The sequence below is a fragment of the Temnothorax longispinosus genome, chromosome 2, assembly GCF_030848805.1.
Source record: "Temnothorax longispinosus isolate EJ_2023e chromosome 2, Tlon_JGU_v1, whole genome shotgun sequence".
NCBI lineage: Eukaryota > Metazoa > Arthropoda > Insecta > Hymenoptera > Formicidae > Temnothorax > Temnothorax longispinosus.
The window spans coordinates 2844178-2865991 of record NC_092359.1 but is presented as its reverse complement, the minus strand read 5'-3'; the positions used below and the strand labels follow the sequence as shown (position 1 = coordinate 2865991).

Sequence of the window (21814 nt, the reverse complement as noted above, 5' to 3'; positions counted from 1 at the left end):
TATAGATTACGGCACCGGGAAAAGTAGAGGCGCATCGCGCTAAAACGCCTCAGGGAAAAAAATTACCGTATGGGCCCCCGTACGTCATCCTCGCGGCCTCGCCTCGCCTGTTTCTCCCTCCTTCTTTCTTTCTATATCTCTCTCTCTCTCTCTCTCTTTTTCCTCTCGCGTGCATGCGAGAGCGTGTCATTTCTGGCCGGGTGCGCGCGGGATAAGCGTATTTCATGGCGAGGTCGCGAGGAACACTTCGTCGGCGCCTTTTTCTTCGATCCGATGACAGGCGCCGTCTCTCTTTCTCTCTTCCCCGCCTCGATCATCGCGGAGAACGCGTCAAGGGATGGAATACTTCGCGATTTATATACATCATGCATTATCCCACCGCTTACCGTGACATCTTTTTCTTTCTTCCCTCCGAGGACGATACGCTCTAGCGATTTTCACGGTGATTTTTTCCTAGAGAAAATTTGAATCGAAGAAGTTTAATTATGAAGATGTATATGTTGGAGAGCTTCCCAGGGAGATTTGTCAATTTCCATTTCACACGTATAAATATTTCGCAAAGTTGTCACGTTTCCAAACGCTACTGCCTTTGCGCCGGATTAGTCTAGTGGAGAAAAGGATCAAACGAATTCCACTTCGCAACACAAGTGTACGTCGCAAAAGAATGTTATCTTTATTACGTGTAATACGGGCAATATATTACACATGTAATATATTAGCTTACGCTCGTTTGTGTGTGTGTGTGTGTGTGTGTGTGTGTTTTGCGTACGCCAAATATATGCGCGCCGAAATATAATATACACGCGCATGGCACTCGGTAACGTGTTCGTGAATATCGGAACTCTGCCTTCTCCCCGCGATAAAATACTCGTGTATGTCCTACGTACATTTCTATGAGCGCTTTAATTAACGCGGCTAATATTTTCCTAACACTCGCGCAAGACGACGATGGTCAATTAGGGATGTAACAACGACAAGTGGACGCGATAATTGTTCAAGAATGAAATTAGTAGCAACCTGCCATTTGTCGACCGTCTTCTGTCGATGATGGTTGAAATGGGCGCGCTCTCGCCATTTATCTCTATTAATAATTTGACAACCACCTTTTTTTCTAAATTTTTCTCTCCCTGCCTTCCCGTGCGAAATTCGTCGCACCGTCCGATTTTGTCGATTATTTTGGCCCCATTTTGAACCTAGCCGAGTTCGTCAACGGAATTGCACGAATCTATGTACATGACTGCCTTTCTGGAACGCCATTCTGTCGTTTTCGTTCACGATGAATCCTCCGGTATACGCATGAGAAATTCTCGTGAAACGCGAGGACACGCGAGAAGGTACATAAGTACGGATATCGCATTCGAGTTAACGGGACCATCTCGCAGAGATGTATTCCCGCGGGGGCGTGCATTTATCGTAAAGGACCGTTTTAAATCTACAATCGCGTATGCGCATTTATATGTATGTAAGAGCTACCGTAGAAAAATACCGCTTCTCTTCTTCGTTTCTAGAACGCGAGCTACGCTCGCGAGGACAGCACCCGGCAAAAACGACGCTAATACTATGCCTCGTTGAAACGTCGCGATTTAATTTTCAGCTACTAGTCGTCGGTATCTAGGCGAGACATCGATCAACCCCGTGCGAAAGTTTCGCGCCAGCGTTGTTTACTCCTAATGAAAAATCTAAGTTCATTCGGACGGCGAAAGTTTCGCAGGAATAATACATTATAATCATTATATATATATATTACTATCGTTATATTTTATTTGAGGTCGAACGCATGAGATATTTATGATTCTCGTCTTCATTCGACCCTATGTTATTATTAATGTTAAATATTTGCTGAATATTGTATATCTGTTATATATATATGTGTCTCTGTATGTATGTTCCCCTCAAAAAACAACATAAAAATAGTACGGCAATATTTTCTATCAAATTATGAGAACACCTTTCTTCTAAAATTCTAAAAAGTTTGTCTTGGACCCAACATTTTATTACAATCATATTTATTGATATTAAATTTCATGAACGACTAGGATTAAATCTAATCTTTACGAAACAAAATGTAAGATATAAAAGAAAAAGACTATATATAAGATATCTAGATGTCGAAAATTGCAAAAACAATGAGTGTAATTCACAATCAAAGCTTTTCAAAAACCGACTTCCAATAAAATTGAAATATAAGTTTGATGGAAAATACTGCCAAGCTATTGCGTTTTTTTTGGGACCTTCCATACATCAATATAATACTTAAATATAAATTGCATTGGCAGGACATTGCACGAATGCATTTGTTGCAGCCACGAAAACTCGTACCATACTGTACTAAAATAAATACCGGATAAAAAAAAACAATAAATACCTAATAAAATTTTTCATATAAAAATATATATATATAAAATATAGTCCATACAAGTTTTCTGTCTCTAATACACAATCGTTGTGTTCATATATATAAAAAAAAATAAGAATTAAAAAATAATTTAAAAAATAATTTTTGCATTCTTTTCTTTTTGATAAAAAAAATTAAGTTTGGAGAAACAAGAAAAAATTGCTCGTGTATAATCCATACATAATCATGTATAATCGTGCATAAATGCAATAATCATATATAAAATATAATTATATACGATTATATGTATACAGAATATTATATAATTTAATCGCAATTTTATTTTTTATAAAAAACAATGCAAAAGTTATTTTTCCATTTACTTTTCAATTGTTCTTTTTATTACTTTTCTTATATATACGAACAGAGATTGTACAACAAAAAGAAAACATACATGATAACATATATTTTATATATATAATTATATATAAATCAATGAACTATTCTTTACATATTGTTTAAATAATAAACCATTTTTGAAATAAATTCTCTTAAATTCGACTCTTTTTCATCATGAAACACTTTACTTGAAAATATTATTCACGTAATGAACACGCAACGCGCGGGTGCAACATAAATTCGCTAAAATCTACAGGGCCGTTATACCCGGGTACAGTTTACGTGGCTAACATACGCACGGATATCTTCCTACATCTATTCGGCCGTGCCACGCGACGATAACTATATCAAAAGGCCCATTTGAAGACACATTCTTTGCACGATAGATTGGCACGCGTGGAAACGGACGGTAGTAAAAAATACGGTACGAGATACACAGCGCAATGATTGCAAATATAAAGATCTGCTAACGTTAAAAGGACTAGATTCACGGATATAGTCCGCGCGTCTCGCTCGATTATTCCTCTCGCCGGCGCGTATCCTCCTACACTCTTGTCCCTCAAAATTCGACGGAAGTCTTTATCTAATGAAACGATCCCAGAGAGTTAGAACAATAGTGCCTGCGCGCATCGCTTTCCTTCATATCGGGGGAAAAAAATTAAAATTAAGGAAAGCCTGCATTTTCTAGCTTATCGAACGTACGTAAAAATATATTATTCAAGACGATAACTCACGAGTGCATTGCGATAACTTCGGTCGAGTACCTACTTAGTCTAGCCTAAAGTACCGGGGAGCGATCGTCGTGATGTTTACCGTCGTCATTCGTTCAGCGGGGCGACAGGTAATTTCGACAGTAAGTCGACTATACTATAACGCGCGAGAATAAATTATTCCGCGCACAGAGTTACGTTCAACAAAACAACAATGGTTTCCTCGGCTGAGCGATTACTCGGAAACGTAAATCGTTCTCCGCTCCGGATTTGGTAAACGCGCGCATATTCTCCTTTTTACAATTAGCCTGACACATCTCGTCGCTCCTTGAATCAGTACTTCCCGAAACGTATCTCAAACAATTATATAATACGCGTGACTTTGGAACTGTACGGCAGGATTGAAATAATCAGATCTCGTTCAGAAAATATTTATAGCAGAAAAATCTCAGTGACACCGGGGATCCTTTGTAGAAGCGAGACGATGCATACCGCGCAAGCCTGTAAAGCAGAATATGCATGCGTGTTCCGTCACTATGTCGCGGACGTAAATAGGCGACCGAAATGGTTCGGGAAGCACTGGTCTAAATTAAAGTAACACATACCTTCGTCTTGTTCGCGTTTACTTCTGAGTAAATTTAACTCTCAAATTGACTTTCATTCCCGGGAAGAGGAGACGTGCGCGTACATTCACTTAGAGAATGAGATTACCGTTATCGAGATTCAATCTCCGATCGCGCGATAATCAGATACAGACGGCTACGAATTGCATCCGATGCAATCTCTCATCTTTATTTTCCTCCCTTCTCGGAGAAGCGGTCGTTCGCTGTATAACGATCCATCAACGATTCCGTCAATGATACACGCAAACTGTAATGCCTATAATAGGCTCTAAGAAACGAAATTAAACTACTCAAACCTTTAGTTGAACGTAGTCAACGACTAGGCGCTATCCTTCAGCAAACGCACCAAAGGATTTAATTTACCTTCGTCCGAATTTCTGTACTGCTCCAGCAACTGCAAAGCCAATCAGCAAATTTATTCATTAAACGTTATTATGTAGCGCAACGTATTAATTAATAACATTATTCAATTAAAAAATGCATGAGAATGAAGGTAATCGTTTTCCGTAGTTTTTTAAAGGCATTAAATATGATTCCATTTACCAAATTGTTTTATTATAACTTTGAAAAATTTGCAGTTAAAGTTGCAAAAAAATTTAGTAAACGGGATGGTATTCACCAAAAAGACTACGATGATTACCCTCATTCTTGTGCTTAAAAAAATCATTTTTTGTTAAACAGTGTAATAGATTGGGAGACAAAAGTTTATATATTAGAGAGAAATCAATTATTATAATTCTATAATTGTGAATAATAAAAAATAATTATTAATCAAAGCAGAGACCGAGAGTGAATATCAAAACATAAAAATTGTATTATTTACCAATGCAGCCAATTTAAGATAATTGTAGTTATCGAATAAGGAAAATTCTTGAAGCGTCTAAAGCGTTTATAACATTTTGCAGTACACGTGAAAGGTTGATCGAATCGCGCGCGATACAGAATCAACTTTGTTATTTACACGTTAAAATTATGAATATTTATGCACGCATATTAACATGTATATTAACACGTTAAATGTGGTCACCGGGAAATCGACACTATAACGCTGATATTACGTCTCACCGATTCACGTTATAAAATGTAATCGACCGCAGAGAAATACGAGCACCACCAATAGAGAAAAAAAAATGTTTTCCAACAAAGCTCGCGTATTGTCGCAGATTTGTGTTAATAACGCATCCGTTCAATAAATGTTGAATTTGTGTCAATACGAAAGTTAGGCACATGACAACGAGTTGCGTCCGTCAATCATCGACTTACCTCGTACGACATTTCGCAAGACAATATCGCCATCGACTCAGAATTGCGGTGAGTAGCGGCCAAAAGGGCCGGCAACGTGTACGGTATCAATCTGGGATCTCCGTAAAACGGGAACGGCAGGGTACACAGCTGCTGGAGGACGCTGGGGCCCGCGCCAGCCGATTGGAGAACCAGCTGGAACAGATTTCCCAAACGATGAACGTTATTATTCTTCAACGGAAGTCATTTCATTTGCTTTAGCTTCTCCAGTAATTCCGCGATATCCGTAAAGAAGAGGAGAAGTTAGCGCTAGCAACGGCTGGGAGTTATTGAAAAGGAAATTATCGCCACGCTACCGAGAGCTATCGTTTCGGTGATTCGTCTCTCATCCGTTCTCGAGTTTTCGTACGTGAACTATATCGATTAGAGAATACAAATTCTTAATTTCATCGACGGGTGTTAGTACATCGATACTTTGGCCAGCAGCGAGCAAATCCAGTCACGCGCGCAAATAAAAACGCTTTTAAAAGCCGTTGTAATTTTTATATTTTAAAACATGTGTGTATCCATTAACTTTTAAAAAAGTCATCATAAACGAGAGTTTTACATGTTAACAGATATAAATAATAATTAATCTACACAGCAAAGCAATCGATGTTGTTAATAACTAGCATCAGCTAACAGAACTCTAGTTGAAAATAATCTTATTAATTCAACTTTTTTTTTCATGTACGTCATACCTGATATCTATATAAAGCATAGTTCCACGCGTTTCGTCGACGAAGTATTAAATTATTTCTCTCAGAGGTTTCTCTCGGGAATCGCTTTTCGCGGGAGGAATCTGTCAGCCGAGTAGACGGGGAGATCGATATACCGGACGAAGATTCTCTTCTTGTAATTGCAAATTACCCGCATCGCACGTTCGACCGGAGTTTCTCAATTGCAGCGCGGACGGTTAATTAAAGCGGCCGAGCAATTTTCTTAAAGAGCGTGAGAACTTGGCGTGACCCAGGTGTCACGGAAACGAGAGTGTCTTTAGCGCGAGAAGATCGCGCTGGACATCTGCGTCTCATGACAAGTGCCTCTGTGAACAGGACGTCGTATTCCTGTGCACCTGCACAAAACTCTTGCAGGAAATGCCCACATTTTACGCATCCCTGTCTCATCGGCGCCAAGGCGGCCCGTATTGCGCTTCGTATGCGTTAAATATATCGGTCCGTCCGTTACGGTTGACATAACTCCGCGCGCAACGTAATGTAACGTAACTCGGTAATGATTGATTCGCGATGAAATCAGTCGCTTCGCGAGGAATATATAGGTTCGCCTCATCACGAAAATAGATTTTATCGTGAAAACTGTCCCATAAAAGTAGCCTCATCAATCCAACGCAAGGTCGCTTGACGCGTTTCGAATTATCGCTAAAGCAAGGTTCTCGTACAATCTTATAGAGAGTTCACATTAAGTTCCACAGAATGGTCAGTGAAAGGACAATTAGCTATGAAAGTTAATCTTTCGTTGAGTTAATCTTGAATCGAGATCAAGAAAGTTAATCTTTCTGATGGGGGGGTGTCACGGATGTCGGCGGAAAAAAGCCGATTGATTGCTATTTAATTGCACGGTTCTGGGCGCGGTGAAGCAAGCGACGTTCTCAATATCGATTGGCAAAAAAAAAAACAATGTATCACGATTAACGGCGTGTAGCGACACGCGCGTGACCTCAAGGGGGCCCTAGTTAACGCCGGGCCCGGGTTTAAAATAAATAAGCGGAAAGCGGTAACGCGCGCACCGCGGCGCCACCGCAAAAAAATCCATTTCTCGAATTCGGTTACGACCGTCGACAAAAAACGGAGATGGACGTGTTTATGATCGCGGACGGAGAAGGTGATACCGTCGTACCGGGCTGGCGATAACCCTGCCTGCCGCAGATGCTCGTAGAAGCTTAAAAGCGTCTCGTTTCTCCCTTTCTCTCCCTTTCTCTCTTTCTGTTTTATGCACGTCTCTCACACACACACACACACACACTTTTTTCTCTCTCGCTTTCTTTCTTCCTCTTCGTCTCGCGGAAAACGATTTTTCCGAGGCAGCTACTCTCGGAGGGTCGGCTCTCGCTCTTCAGAGCGGCGACCTTAAAAAAGCGCTGAAAGACGAATGCGCGACATCGGTGGTGCACTCAGCAGTTCACATTCCGATTCACCCGTTCACGGAATCAACGTGGACCACAGATTCGGGCTCAGACAACGTGCGAGCGGTGGCGTTAAATCGTAGCAACTTCGCGAGAAGCAATTTCCTTAAATTGAGAAATCTCGTTAACTTCAGGAATACTAAACTTAGTCGCGAGAGATACTCGCTAGTTGCTTTAAACAATTTTCGCGTTAATAATACGCTGGTAGTTTATATTCCAAAATAATAAGTTAATATTCCAGAGTTAATAATAGGTAAATAGGTAATAATACTTCATATCGCTTCCTATTTCGGAACACCGCACATATATTCACAGTTTTATTTGAGAAAGGTACTTGTTGATTGAGATTGTGATGTATTAATTACTTCGTTATAAATAATCCGTAACAGGAAAAGTTGAAGTATTTAAATAGATACTTAAATGTATCTATTATAGTACATAGATACTGAAAATCCTATTAATCTATTAATTACATAATTCGTGTAGGATGTACAATAAAATATGCTCTCCCAGCCTTAAGAATATCTATTAAATTCACCGAGTAAAACTTTCTTGTCAATCGAATGATGCACAAATTGTTTCGCAATTAAAGAAGAATGCTTGCACTTATCTTTATCTAAAAGATATATAGAATATTGCCGACTTTTATGTAATTGTAAATTAACAAAGAGAACAATACACAAATCGAGATGTAAATTAGGATGTAAAATTCACTCCGCGAGTAATTACGTTAAAAAAAAACCACGCGAGTAACGTAAGGTTAATAAATACTTATAGAGAGAAAATACATAAAATGTATTATTAGATATTTAAAAATATTTACTATAGAGATGGGATAGTTATACTTTTGAGTCTCCATTACTACTATGCAATATTAGGTACTACTTTTAAATATAATTTTTTGCATTTCGCAACTTTTGCATTTTAATTAACAATTATTTTTATTTTACCCCTTTAGATACGGTTAATTTTGCTCTCGGAGATTCCTTCGTTTTCCGCGTCACAATTATAATAAATGTCCACGCGATTTTGCGAACTGATGGATCGGAGTTGCACGCGTGCACGCGCCCTGAAGCGCACGGAACCGTACGCCGTAAATATATCTTAACGGCATTCGGCCGTATATTGATGGGAGGTCCGCTGAGTGTGTTGTGTCTAACAGCCTCTTCCTTCTTCTCGCCAGTAACACGCTGTACGCCATCCAGCGCGTGCATTTCTCGCCGAACGTACCGGGTGACTCGAGACACTGCAGTCTCCGATTCGAAGAATTCAAAGCGGTACACGGTATACAACGGCACACGTAGATGAGAATGTTTGGAGGGTATCGCAAAAGTATAGGATATTAGAGGGATGTTCTCATTGTCAGTATATCAAGTGTGTTCTCAGGTATGTACATTCTGTAGAAGCACCGAATATACAAATGATATCAAGGGCTGTTAGAGCAGTAAAATGCCGAAAGCGAACGAGTATCCTCGATAAAGTACGTTCTCGTAAAAATCCTGACGACGCCGACGTATCTACATCGCGCGGATAAAGATTCGAGACGCAGGTATATAGTATTTTTGAAATAGGTCAAACTCCTAATGCGTCCATAGCTTTGTCGCGCGTAGAAAGGATAACAAAAATTAACGATCTCAGAATTAACGGAGGAATTTTCGACTTTTTTTCTGATTTCGTAGAAGACCGAAATGAAGATTATTCTTTAAGATCAAGAAGGTGCTTTTACGATTTTTTAAGATTACAGACTGATTAGGAAAGACAAGAAGTTTGAGCAAATTCAGATTTTACGCAAGTGAGCGCACGACGAGCTTCTAACTAAGTTTCATTAGAAAGGCCCGTTCAAATTCTGAGGTGTTCGATCGCATAAGCTGCCATATGGGAAGGGAACGTACCTGATTGTCCGGATTGTTTAGGGCGAAGTACCCGAGCACCACAAACAATTCCGAGAGAATGTGAATACCGCTTGTATTCGGCATAGATCCCACCTCCGATTTGTCCGACAAAGAGTCGCGGGACAGTCGGGTTATCAGGTGGCTCGCTATCAGCCGCCATTGCAGGTTCGTACCCTCGGCGCCCAAGAAGCTCTGTAACAGAATGTTCGCGTTTTCCATACAAAAAAAAGTTATGTATACCAATTAACATTTTTATAATGGTTCTATCGATTAACCGGATTTATGCATAATCCTCTGATGTACTCGTAGAACAACGTGCTTAACTGCACTTAATGGTATTGATATAATTCCGCTCTCGACTCTCTTCTTTCACCCTGAATCACCGAATCCCCTACAAGGCGGACACTCAAAGCCCGCTGAAATCTAAGACGGGCATTATCGGCCGGCGAAAACGAAACGTCAGCTTTATTTGCCGGGTGGAGAAACCGCGTCGCGAGAGGCGCAAAGAGAATAGATAATAACCGTCGGTTTTTCGGCAAATGCGCGCGGGGGCTCATCTGGTAATCGACGGGCGCTCCCGTGGGACGGGGCACGGCCCTCCCGCGGGGCACACGATAGCCCTTATGGTTTTTTGCGGGGCGAAGGGCGCGAGGCGCGGCCGCCTCGATTCAATTCGCGGTCGGCTCGCTGCGAGAGAACTTCACGGGAGGCCTTTACGTCTTGACAGGCCGAACCCCCGCGATACATGATATCTCCATCACGCCCGGCGCCCCCCCGACGGTAAGCTGCATTGTTGGCGGCAACAAGCGGCATCGTTGTCATTTGGAGAGGCGACCGGGGGTAGCCCGCGGTAATGCCGAATCGTGAAAACCGTCGCGAATTAAAGAGTAATGGAGCTTATGATGATCTAATGGATAGAGCATTCTAGCTGTCGCTTGTTAGATCGAGATCGAGATTCGAGAGAGATCTTAAAATAGGACAAACTAACGCTGTGCGAATGTTAGGTGGCGTATTTATATCGCGTAATTAAATGTGAAACTGTGGCTGTCCTACGTCGACTCCATATTTACACACTGGATATGATCTTCGCGAGTTTCGGCGAAGATTGGGCGAGTAAACTGCGGAATTAAACGGCATGAATTTAGCATGAAAATCATCTAGGAAAAGTACCGAAATTGAAGAGGAATAATACGAGTATGGATGAACCGCGTGACATCGCGTTTTATGACGATGAAAATCAGAGGAATTATAATTCGGGAGAATTATTTAAAGTAATAGCACGCGCAGTCCAAAACTATAATAATCTATTTAAGATAATCGCTGTAAATACCGCATCAAACCGTGCGTTTATAATTATAATTGTAAGCTTTGCTTGCAACGCATACTTTTGTCTTTGAATCTTTGTATTACATATATGGACACATTTTTTTCCAAATAACATTTTCTTTTACTTTACGCTTCTGTCCAATTCAGCAATTATTTGTATCAGTCTTGTTTCATAAAATTATAACACGAAGAAGATTTAAAAAATGTAAATGCGTTGAAATTAAACAACAATTAATAAATCTATACCTTGAAATTAAAAAGTAATTAATGAGTATATAAAAATTAATATAAAAAAATAAAATAAGGCTGTTTAATTTATTGCAAATTTCGTCGAGATTGTAAAGACACGAGATGAAATTACGTACCTGCAGCGTTCGGAGATCGAGCTCCGCGATCGATTTGAGGAGCTTGAGGCCGCGGCTGGCCAGAGTTCGTATGGCGGGTGTGAAGGTCTGATTGGGGGTGGGCGAGGCACCCTTCTGATTCTGCGGCGTGTACGCGACCGCCGCGTAAAGAGCGCCGATCGCGTTCGACGCCTCGGTCGTCGACAAAGTCGACAGCAAGTGCGACTCGTTGCTCGTTTGCTCGACGCCACCACCACCGCCGCCGCCGCCGCCGCCGCCCTCGCCGTGCACGCTGACAGTATCTTGATCGACGGACCTCCTCAGATGGCTGCAGATACGCGCGAGAAGATCGTAAGATGATACCAGCAACGGCGACTCATGCTCCTGATCCAGAAAGAAATCCGTCTCGATCAGGGCTCGGCTGTGGCGTGACACGCGATCCACTAAGCCGCCGGCTACCAGATATCTGAAGCACAAAAGAATCGAGACACGTATTATAATAATACTCTCGCGGATCGACGAAACCGCGCTTCTTTTTTTCCTCGACATTCTCGATACCCTTGGAGTCATGGCCAAGGAGAATTCCCGTGCTCGAGAAGTTTCTTGAAATTTAATAATTTCTACGCTATATATTTGACTTGAAAGTCATTATCTTAACTCTTTGACTACGGCTGAGCTGGACGCGAAGCTATACACGCACAGCTCTGCTGCAAAACGCAACTGAATGATATTAGGTAGTGCCATCGATGTAAAAATATGATTTAAAAAAATGTTACGAATAACAATGAGTTCATACTAACTCGAAAGTAGTAATTCATACTTGATAATGCTGCGTCAAGAGAAAATTATTTTGTTCAAAAATATTTCGTCATTGCACTATCAAGAAATGACAATATTTCTTAACTGTAGCTAATTATAAGTTGTAAAATTTTTTATCTGACTACTAAACTCTTAACGATCTCGTATAATAATGCTGTAGAACATTTTTTAAATAAAGTAAATACAGATCAAGACAATTTAAGAACATTTTTACTTGGCAGTGATGAAATATCAAGATGTAAAAGAGAGCCACTATAACAGTATTTCGTTTTCAAAGATCGTTTTAGCAGAAAGTTAGCAGTAGCGCGTGGTAGCCAAAGGGTTAAGAAAACTCGAATCAATTCGCTCATGAAATTCCAGTTACATGTAACGTTAGTATTTACGAAAAATTCCTCTTTTAAATTGAAAATTTCTAATATATAAAGGTTGATCCCCTTGCTGTTTCAATCCAGGAAGTGAACAGTGGAAGTACGCTGTAAGGGTCGAAGGATTTTAAAAAGCATTGTCGCAGCGGTGTAGAACAATACGAACGCGTCTTATTGATACGCGAAAGTGCAGGGACACCTGTTCTAAACGGAGAAACGAACGATTCAATATTCAAACGGGCCGTCGACCCCCGGGCCGATGCAGGATCTCACTTCGGTACTTCGGCAATCGGCGCTCGTCGATCACCGAGCGATCATACGGCAGCGAAGTGTGCATATGGGCGTCAGTGGGGGGAGATGGAACCGGATAAAAAAAACAATGTATTGCTTACAGGACAGCATGTGCGACGGCGTAACACGAGAGGATTATAACATCAGTGCGTAATTCCGAGAGAAAGAGAGAGGCGAAAGAGGGTGAAGGAGCGGTCAGGACGCGAGAAGAGCGAAGGGGACTGAGGGGGGATTTGCGAATGAGCGGCGCACGCGATGCTCATTCTATCGGGTTGTTGTATGTATACGTTTTTCTTTCTCCCGTAGGCAGCATCCCCTTCCGCGGCCGCGCAAGCCCGAGGGGGTGCGTGCCTGTCAGCGCGTATTATCGCCGCCCCCTTCGACCCTCCTCGGTGGAAACACGCACACAAACTCCGGGGCCCCGCGCGTCAATGAGTATTGGAATATATAATACACGGTGAAAAAGAGAGAGAGAGAAAGAGAGAGGGTGCGCCGCCCTTCGATGCCGCGTCCGTGGAAGGCCAACTGTCGCGTCTAATCATAACTAACTGCGAGCTAATCCCGCCGCACTAGCTTCGCCGATTGTAGCGCAAAAAGGGTTGGCGATATCGCGCCGTTATTTTCGAAATGTTATATCTCGTGTGTCGATCGCGTCGCCGATATTCCCGTCCCGAAAGCGACGCTGTAAAGGATGCGAAATTCCAGAAGATGAATTTTTTAACAATCCGCTCGTGTCGTCGACACGAGACGGAACACGGGATCCGGTTTGCCGAGTCGCGTCGCCATCCGTGGAGACGACGATCTTTTTTTTTTCCTCTCTTCTTCTTGTCCTGCACTCGTTCCCCCAATAAGCGCGACGGACGCTCACGAGAGAGCCCGTTAAGCCTGTCGGAGCCGGAGATACGACAATGGGCGAACACGAGTCACCGCGACGCCGAACAGTGTGCGACGGGGTTCCGAGTAAATTCGCTAATAAAATGCAGCGAAATGATCGCGCCGCGCGGATCAGAATCGTCGGCCAGCTACGTGCTCGCGCGATTACACGCCGAGAGCCCCTCCGCGCCCTTTAATCCGCAACAACACGGACGACAGTTGGGGACGACGAGGGGTACGCTACCGCCGTTGCGTCTTCGAATGCAATAATTCTGCCGAGTGGCTCTCCTTCCTCCCCGAATGGTTCACCGTCCCGCTCTTCCGTTTCGCTCTATACCGGTAGCCCGGGATTACATCCGTGAAAGTCACTGCGCCGGATCGCTTAATCCTTTAACCCGTAGTAGGGATAAATTCCGATCCGGGCGATGCTATTCACTCGCGGCCCGAAACATTGAATCATACTTTCATAATCATGTAATCGCGATGGGGTATGCGCTGGCCGAGAGAGGGTGTCCCGGAATCAGTCCTAACAACCACAGTCCGGTCAATTTGGTGATGGCTCTTCCTCGACGTCGAGGGGGGGGGGATCATTATTTTACCGACGCTTTCCAAATTTTAACGTTAAATACTCTCGTAATTGAGCCTCGAACTGTGACCTCGTCACACGCTCCGCTTGAAATTAATTAAAAGAAAAAATTTTTGTTTCACGGAAAGAAAGAAGTATCAAATCAAGACTTATATACTCATAAGATATATAATCTTATAAGAATTTCAACTTTTTATTTCAACTTTCTTTCTTGATTGAACTATATAAAACTTCGTTTAACAATATAAAATATAAATGAATTTTTTCAAGCAAGTTTTCTTCGCAATATAATCTCATTTCAAGATTATAGATTGTTGCGTATACCTATACGAGTATATAAGTTTTGATTTGACATTTCTATGTTTTCTGTGTATTTACTCGCCAAAATTTCAAGCCGATGCTTCGAATTCGTTAATTCGTGTAAAATTATATACATAAATTTAAGTCATTTTTAACCATTCCTACAGGTCGTCACTGCTGCTGCTCAATATGTCTTCAATTTACCAAAAACAATGTTAATTTAATTAAACCGACGGAGTTAAAATAATAATGTTTTGTGCTAAAATAATAAATTTCGGCACACACATGGTAGTTAAAAATAACAAAACGTTATTTAACTCGAGGCATTGGTTTAAATTTCATCCTTTAATATTTAACAGCGTATTATGTTAGAAACGGACTGCCTCGTTAATATCTCTGGTCGACCTCTGCGATAATGCAAAGCGGGTTATATATCTTCTCCAAGAACGGAGTGCGAGATTAGATTTTGCTATTAGTTTTCAATTAGCGATTCGGTCAGGCGAAAGGCGATTGAACTCTGTTTTTCGAATATGTATGTCCCTCAATCTGTCATTCAGTCCACCGCACGCGTACCGAGGGTACCGAAGCGATTCGCGCCAACCAGGAAGATCCCGTGTCCCGATCTTCACGCACGTCCGCGCTCGGGGGGTGCGTCACCCCGCGCCGGCCCGAGATTGCGATCTATCATTGAATGTTTGCGGGGGGGAAGTCTCGAGGCAAATATATCGAATTTATTTATTATCCTCTCGTCCCGCCCCCTGCACGCATCCGCGGCGGAGAACGAGGAGAGAGAGGAGGGGGGCAAAGGGTGGGTGGCGAGCGGCTGGCCGTATATACTGCTACCCCGGAGGCCGCCATTAGCTAACCATATGATTATTTCATAGCGAGCTCGCGAGGGTGCATATCTTTGCGCTTCCAACCCGCACCCCCGACCCACGGAACCGGCGGTGGCTTACGCGATTTGCGCGCTGCATCGCGCGAGTGCACTTACGGGCGGGAAAAAGGTTCTCCACGGGGGTAGGGCTTACCCCCTAAAGAGGAAGGTAATCGAAGGAATGGCCCGTAATTTGTATGTCGTGCCCGGATTACCAGAGAGCGCGGAAATACGCGTCTATGCGGTTTTACGCTGTCGCGCGTAACTCGACTTTTTGAAGAACAATCGCAAGCATCTTTCGTACTCACAATACGTGCACGAATGCAAGATAGAGGTGGCTCTGTGGTCGTATAGCCGCAATTTCGAAAAGTTACAACGGTACCATTTTTTTTGCGGGTTCATCAAGAATACATATTCTCGGCGATATGGAGAATATTTGTTCACCAAAGTGCTACATGTATTTAGAGTAATATCGGTATACGCGCGATGCGTATATGGGTGATAAAAAATACGTGACTTCGACAAACGAGGCGGAATAAAAATAAGCGGAAACAATTTTTCTGTTAATCCATACGAATAACGTATCTAGCTAAAAATCGCCGCAACAAATTTTTCGTGAACACGCGTGAGTCAGCCGAGTAACACTCCGGAATTAATGCTGTAAATCAATCAAAAATGTAATTCCCGACGTACGTAGCTGAAAACACGAATATTATGTAGCATACCGGGGGAAAGGATAAATCTATAAAGAATATAATGAATAGTTGCACTATTCATTATACAACTGAATTGATAAAAACAATGCAGTAGAATACTGATTAATTATATAAATTTATATATATACTATATGTTCTCTAAAGTGCTATGTGTTTATTATACGATATATGTATAATATATATAAAATTTCGGAATATTTAAAACAATTGTTGGTTTGAAATAATTGCTATACACTCCGTTTCAACGTACCTAAATTTAATATAAACTGTACTTGAAAATCGCTCGTCGAAGGAATGACGTTCATAGTAAGAATAACAGAATTCCAGGTCCAGCCCAGCTCGTGGAAATATTCCTCTTCGGCGCCCCGGACAAACGCGTCTGGCAGAAGTGCCATTTCGCTATTTCGACAATAGGGTGTGTTTGCGCAACGAAATGGCAGAAGTGTGTAAATGACAGTCGCGTATCATTGAGTCGGAAAAAAGGGGTGGCGCGGGGTGTGGCGGTGTCGGCCACTCGGTCGCCAATCTTGCTCGGTATTTCGATTCTCCATTATCGATCGTATACGCATCAAATAGATACACTCTTTCTAATTTTACGTTAAAAAAAAAAAGGTTCGAACGAGGTGGCGCGATTGAAAAATGTGTGTACATAAAAATTGTCAACGACACTTTCCCTATACAATAACAACGGCAAAGTTATACATCTAGGGGGATAAATGAATTGAATCACACGTTTTTTCAATCATATAAAAGAAGATGCTGGCATCGAGGGGACACAATTATTCTACCGTCTCTATCTCGAACTATTAAAACTTGAAGCGCCATCGTGCGCGCGCGTTGAACTTGGACGAGTTTGTATTAAATGCCAATAAGGGAACGCCGGCACGCGAAATAAAGCCTAAAACAAGGTCAAATGGGTGGTCTTCGTCGAATTGGTAATGTATTATAATCCTGAGCTCTGACATCCAGCAACTCAGGATATTGCTACTCCGAATTCGTTGATGCGTAATGCATTCGCGCTGGGATTTCGGATAGCGCGGGAGAGGGGGGATGAAGCGCACTACGGTACTCCGTACGTAACGGCCGGGGTCTAGGGGTGAGCGTAGGGTGAAGAGTGCTAACTCTATGCGATTTGGCCGAGCATAGCGACGGTGTCGAGCGTACTGTAAATTCGCTCAAACGATGCGCGAATAAGCGCGAATAAAAGTAAATATGAGAATTTTTATGGAATTTCCCTACATTTCAACGAGGATAAACTGACGATTGTACAAAATACTTGAAAGTAATTCCGAAATTATAAAAATCAAACAGCTAAATCGAAACTAAAACGAGAAGTTTAGATAAAACAGCGCGATATAATAAAGACGTAATAAGAAAAACAGAATTGAGATAAATAAATAATTGCCAAATTATTGTAACGAAACGTTACAAGCATCATTATCATTATATTGCAGATTGTAAAGACATCACTGTACCGCATTGAGTTTTGAAAGCATAATATTTTTTTTCTCTTTTTTTTCGGTAACGATATAATGTTGACATTTCTATTTGATTCCTGAAAAAAACTTTATGACTGTTTGAAATTGCTAAAAATGTCGCGCCAACATCCATTATTAGCGGCAGCGCAAAATCCGCGCATCGGTTTCCTGTAAACCTGAATTTTTTAATAACCGATTGCAGCCCTGTTGACTGGAGACCATTTACCGATATTCAATATGTTATGAACATGCCAGCGAAATGTATTCGCGCTGCGCTTCGGCGAAGTACCCCGTTTGCGCGTATTTATACGTGGAGTAGAATTTCTAAAAATAATTTATGTTTACCTACAGAAATTCAATATTGCCGAGGAGGAGAAGATACGTACGCCGCGGGTACAAAATGGCAGCCCGCGGTCGCATCTAGTGTATTTACATAAAAACACGCTTTTATACAAGAAGGTATATACATCGGCTGTACCAAGTAAGAGACGAGGTAAAGGCAAAAATATTTCTAAAATAAACAGGGCGTGCTCAATTAATTTAGTTATCGATCTGCTTGCGCGAAACCTTCAGGAATTTCTTGAACGAAGAACTATTAACAGTTAAACAATTAGCGTAACTTATTAATATACGTATATAATTGCCTTTATCAATATAAAAAAATTACAATATTCTCTCTCCAACTCGTATCTATTTTTAAATCGTTTCCGGCAATTAACGAAAATCAAGATACGACGATAATAAATCTAACGATATTTAACGATAATAAATAATAATAAATGATCAAATCTCCCGTTTTTGTGCTGTTTTTGCGAACATCGCGCATGCAAACGTTGTGTTTTTTAAATACTTTTTTACTGATGTATATTATTTTTCAGGATATACTTCCATCGCGGATATATTGACAGCAGAAGCTCCTAGAGGGTCGTTACTCTTGCGAGGGTACAATGTATCTCGCCATGTCAGAGTCAACACCGGATTTCTTCTGGCGCCGTTTAAAGCTAGCCCTATGCCCGGGTGAGTACGCGGGGAATAATAGACAACGTTGAAGCTCGCCACTTAGCAGAATGGGAACAAGAACAGCCGCTCTGCCTATTTCTACTTGCGCCCCCCTATCCCGGCCTGATCAAATACTCGGCTCCAATCCCGCGGTTCCCATTACTATTGCCGCTCTTGTCATCGCTGTCGTTGACAGCACTATTATTGTTAAAGATCCCTCCTCTCGCCACGGGATCGGGAAAAACTGGAAGTTCGCAAGTTTAAACATTAACAAAATTAGGGGACTATCCCCCCCCCCTTTTCTGACGAATATAAAATTTTTTTCAGACATTAGTTGTACATTATCTTACAGAAATTATGACTTATTCTGATCAAGTAACAACTTTTCTGAACTTTCTGATTATTCTGTCACGTCACTATCAGTGAGCAACGTAATAGCATTTAACGCTGTCCGAAGAGCAGATTAAAGGATGCGCGCTTTGGGAACGAGTCATGAGCGGAAGGCTTCGGAAATGAATCACTGACCAACACCCGGCATTGCCAGCTGATGCTTCAAGTGCATCTGCTGTCTATCCGACGCTGAATCGCCAAACTAGTATTTACCTTAAATTTATGACGCGACGCGATCCAAAACAGTTAGCTCTCAAACGTGATGATGATCGTCCCAGCGAAATATGAAATGGGTCAAACGTCAACGTGAATTTCTTAATGCAAGTTCAAGTTTGCGATGTAAACAGAAAGTGTGCCGAAATTAGCGAAATAAAATCGCAAATTTTTGTAGTTAAGTAGTACAATTTTGAAATAATAACAGGATATGGCTATAAATGGCGCGCGCCGATTTAGCATCGAAAAATATACCAAATGTGCGAAAATTATAAAATAAAACCATTTATTTCTGTAGTAAGAGCAGTAGGCGCAATTTTTTGAAATAATAACAGGATGTAGTTATAAATGGCGCGTCTATTCTAGCAGGATTTGGGAAACTAAATTTGCACCTATATACGTTTTTCAAAACGCGCGGCTCAAATCTGATCCCATTTGAAAATTGAAAAAGGGGCGCGGTTAATGATCGCCGGTAAAATCCGTAGGGGATATTATTCTCTTTGTATAGAAACATTCGCGTTGTAGAAAAAGCGCGCGCTTCAATTTTTGTCGTTAAAATTGTACACCCGTGCGCGCTTTTAAAATAAAACGGCGCGTGCATTATGCAATCGATCCGATAATTAATAATAATTGGAAAGTGAGAAGGACTTATCGTTTGCGCGCGCGTAACGTTTACAAGATAAAATACAATGTCATCATAATTAATTCGGCCGGCGCGCATTGTCGGTAATAATTCAAATCATTATTTATGCGCGCGAACGATACCACCTGCCATTCGCGAGTTCGATGCAATATTTAGCTGGCTATTTGCATGTCTGAATTCCAACATGAAAAGAAGTTAATTAAATACGAGCTGGCGATTGCTGCGTTAAACGCGTGTACCTTTGCGAAAGAACAGTTCCATTATTATCTGCAAAATTATATTATCGTTAGATTCATTCGAGAAGAGCGAGTAATTTCTTGCTTCAGTGATGCGAAAAAATTTCAATTGAATATAATGCGTAGAAAAGCTTTTCTAACCACAACTTCTTCGGCCGTGTTTGGAAACGATTTTTCTTCAACGAAAGTGAACGAGATTACGCCTTTCCTCATAGGTTCCATTTGCGCAAGCTTCAAACCAGAATTTCACGTAGATGAAGTTTAATTAAAGTTAACGAAGCGTAAGAAGCCCATACGTATATCTGCAGAGACTATAATTCCTGGTGAAAAAAAACCCTTCTCTCCTTCAATCATTTAATTCGGAAAAAGAAGTCTTTCCGTGTTCGCGCGTTTACGGACACTCCACTCCTCTCCACTTCTCATCCTCGAATCTCCAATACGATTTCGAAGTTTGTACGTGTAATTTTTCAACACCCTGTGTACGAGCACGCTAAACCGATTCGCGGTGTATCGACCAATCCCGCGAGCAACACGTAGAAAAAAGGAACGCAACGAAAATACGAAGAATAGCAAACGACTGGGCGTGTTGCGCGTAGGTCGCCGATAGCTCGGCAGAGAGAAAGAGAGAGAGAGAAAGAGAAAAAGAAAGAGAGAGAAAGAGAAAGAGAGAGGGTCGGAGGGATGAGTCGAGTCCGTATGAAGGAGGGTTGGGAGGATACGAGGGGGGTATATGCCGGCCGAGGGTGAATTTGGACGAGGAGAAACAGAGAGGGAGCGCGGAGGAGGGAACGAGACGGAGGGGAGGAGAGCAGTCCATTAGCAGATTACGTACCCAGCCCGCCTCGCTCATTCACCCCCGCGATGTTTTTTCTTCTTCTCCCCCTTTCTTCCGCGACCGCCGATGATCTTGCCGGTCTGAACGCCGAGCCCACCCTCGCGCTTTCAGACTCGCCCAAAAGCCGCCCTCGCTGACGACGAACGTGGCAGGTGCCCGCGACTCCGGCACCCGTTTGGACCGCCGCCAAAACGTTATCGGTTTTTGGTCGGCGACGCGTCGATTTCATCGATTAGAGCTCGAGCTATACCTTTCTTCGTGACCCCCTTGTCTCTCGAAAAGATTCGCGGATATATCCTGCGATCGCGAGTTCGAGAACATCCGTGCGTTACGTTTCTCCTTCGCGACTTTACCCACTCGTGGGCGGATTCTTCGGATGATGGATCCGGTTAACGATACGCATTACGACTTCCGCGTAAAGCTGTTAAAGAGAAAAGGGAAACGTAATACAACGTGGATCGTGCGTCTTATTGGAGTACTTACGGGAGTACCCCGCCTAATACGTACAGAAGTCCATTACGCGGAATCCTGCCGCGCATCGACGTTTGCTGATGTTTTCTTGCCGCGATCGCGCGTTAGGATCGCGCGCCGAATCTATTTGCATGAAATCGATAAGGCGGAGAGCGAGGAGGAGCCAGCGGGGTGAGAAAGAAGTCCGAAAATGCCCATGGGGAAATGTCGGTGTGGTGTGCGAGATTCGCTCGCGAGTATCCAGGCAGGCCTTTGGCGGGTACGAAAAAAAGAGAGAGAGCGAGAGAGAGAGAGTGGAGGGGGAGAAGATGCTCTTTAGGACGGTGAAACTAAATTATCAGATCAAACAGCAGCGCCGTTATATTAATAAAATAGATTTCGCTCGCCGCTCTTCAAAGGGGAAGAGACCGGCGCGCCGTCGTTTCGCGTCTAACCTCGTTTCGCGCAACTCCCGATTTAATCAGGTTGCACGACTAAAACGTAGCCTTTTCATTTTCGTAATAAACCTTATACCTACCTACCCATCTACCTACCTCGCGCGAGCGAGGAGGCAGGCAGGAGAAGAAGCCGCCCGTGAACCTTATTACGTTAAGTAAATGCGCGAGCCGCCGTTCGCCTAGGCTACGCATTAATTAATGCGTCAGTTTGATATTGCCCGTTGCCTGACGATTA

The 21814-nt window shown here is 42.3% G+C and overlaps 1 protein-coding gene across 3 annotated transcripts in view; it reads right to left on the bottom strand.

Annotated features, from left to right (window-relative positions):
* Window positions 1-650: 650 nt before the first annotated feature.
* The window catches only part of Ssp3 (short spindle 3), a 41294-nt gene continuing 20130 nt past the window's right edge, over window positions 651-21814 (bottom strand). For all 3 annotated transcript variants that reach the window (XM_071769787.1, XM_071769785.1, XM_071769786.1), the window contains exons 12-15: window positions 11075-11519; window positions 9384-9575; window positions 5331-5504; window positions 651-4461 (exon numbers count right to left, since the gene is read on the bottom strand). In XM_071769787.1, coding sequence (XP_071625888.1) covers window positions 4387-4461; window positions 5331-5504; window positions 9384-9575; window positions 11075-11519 — 886 coding nt within the window. In that variant the 3' untranslated portion in view covers window positions 651-4386. The remainder of the gene's footprint in view (window positions 4462-5330; window positions 5505-9383; window positions 9576-11074; window positions 11520-21814) is intronic.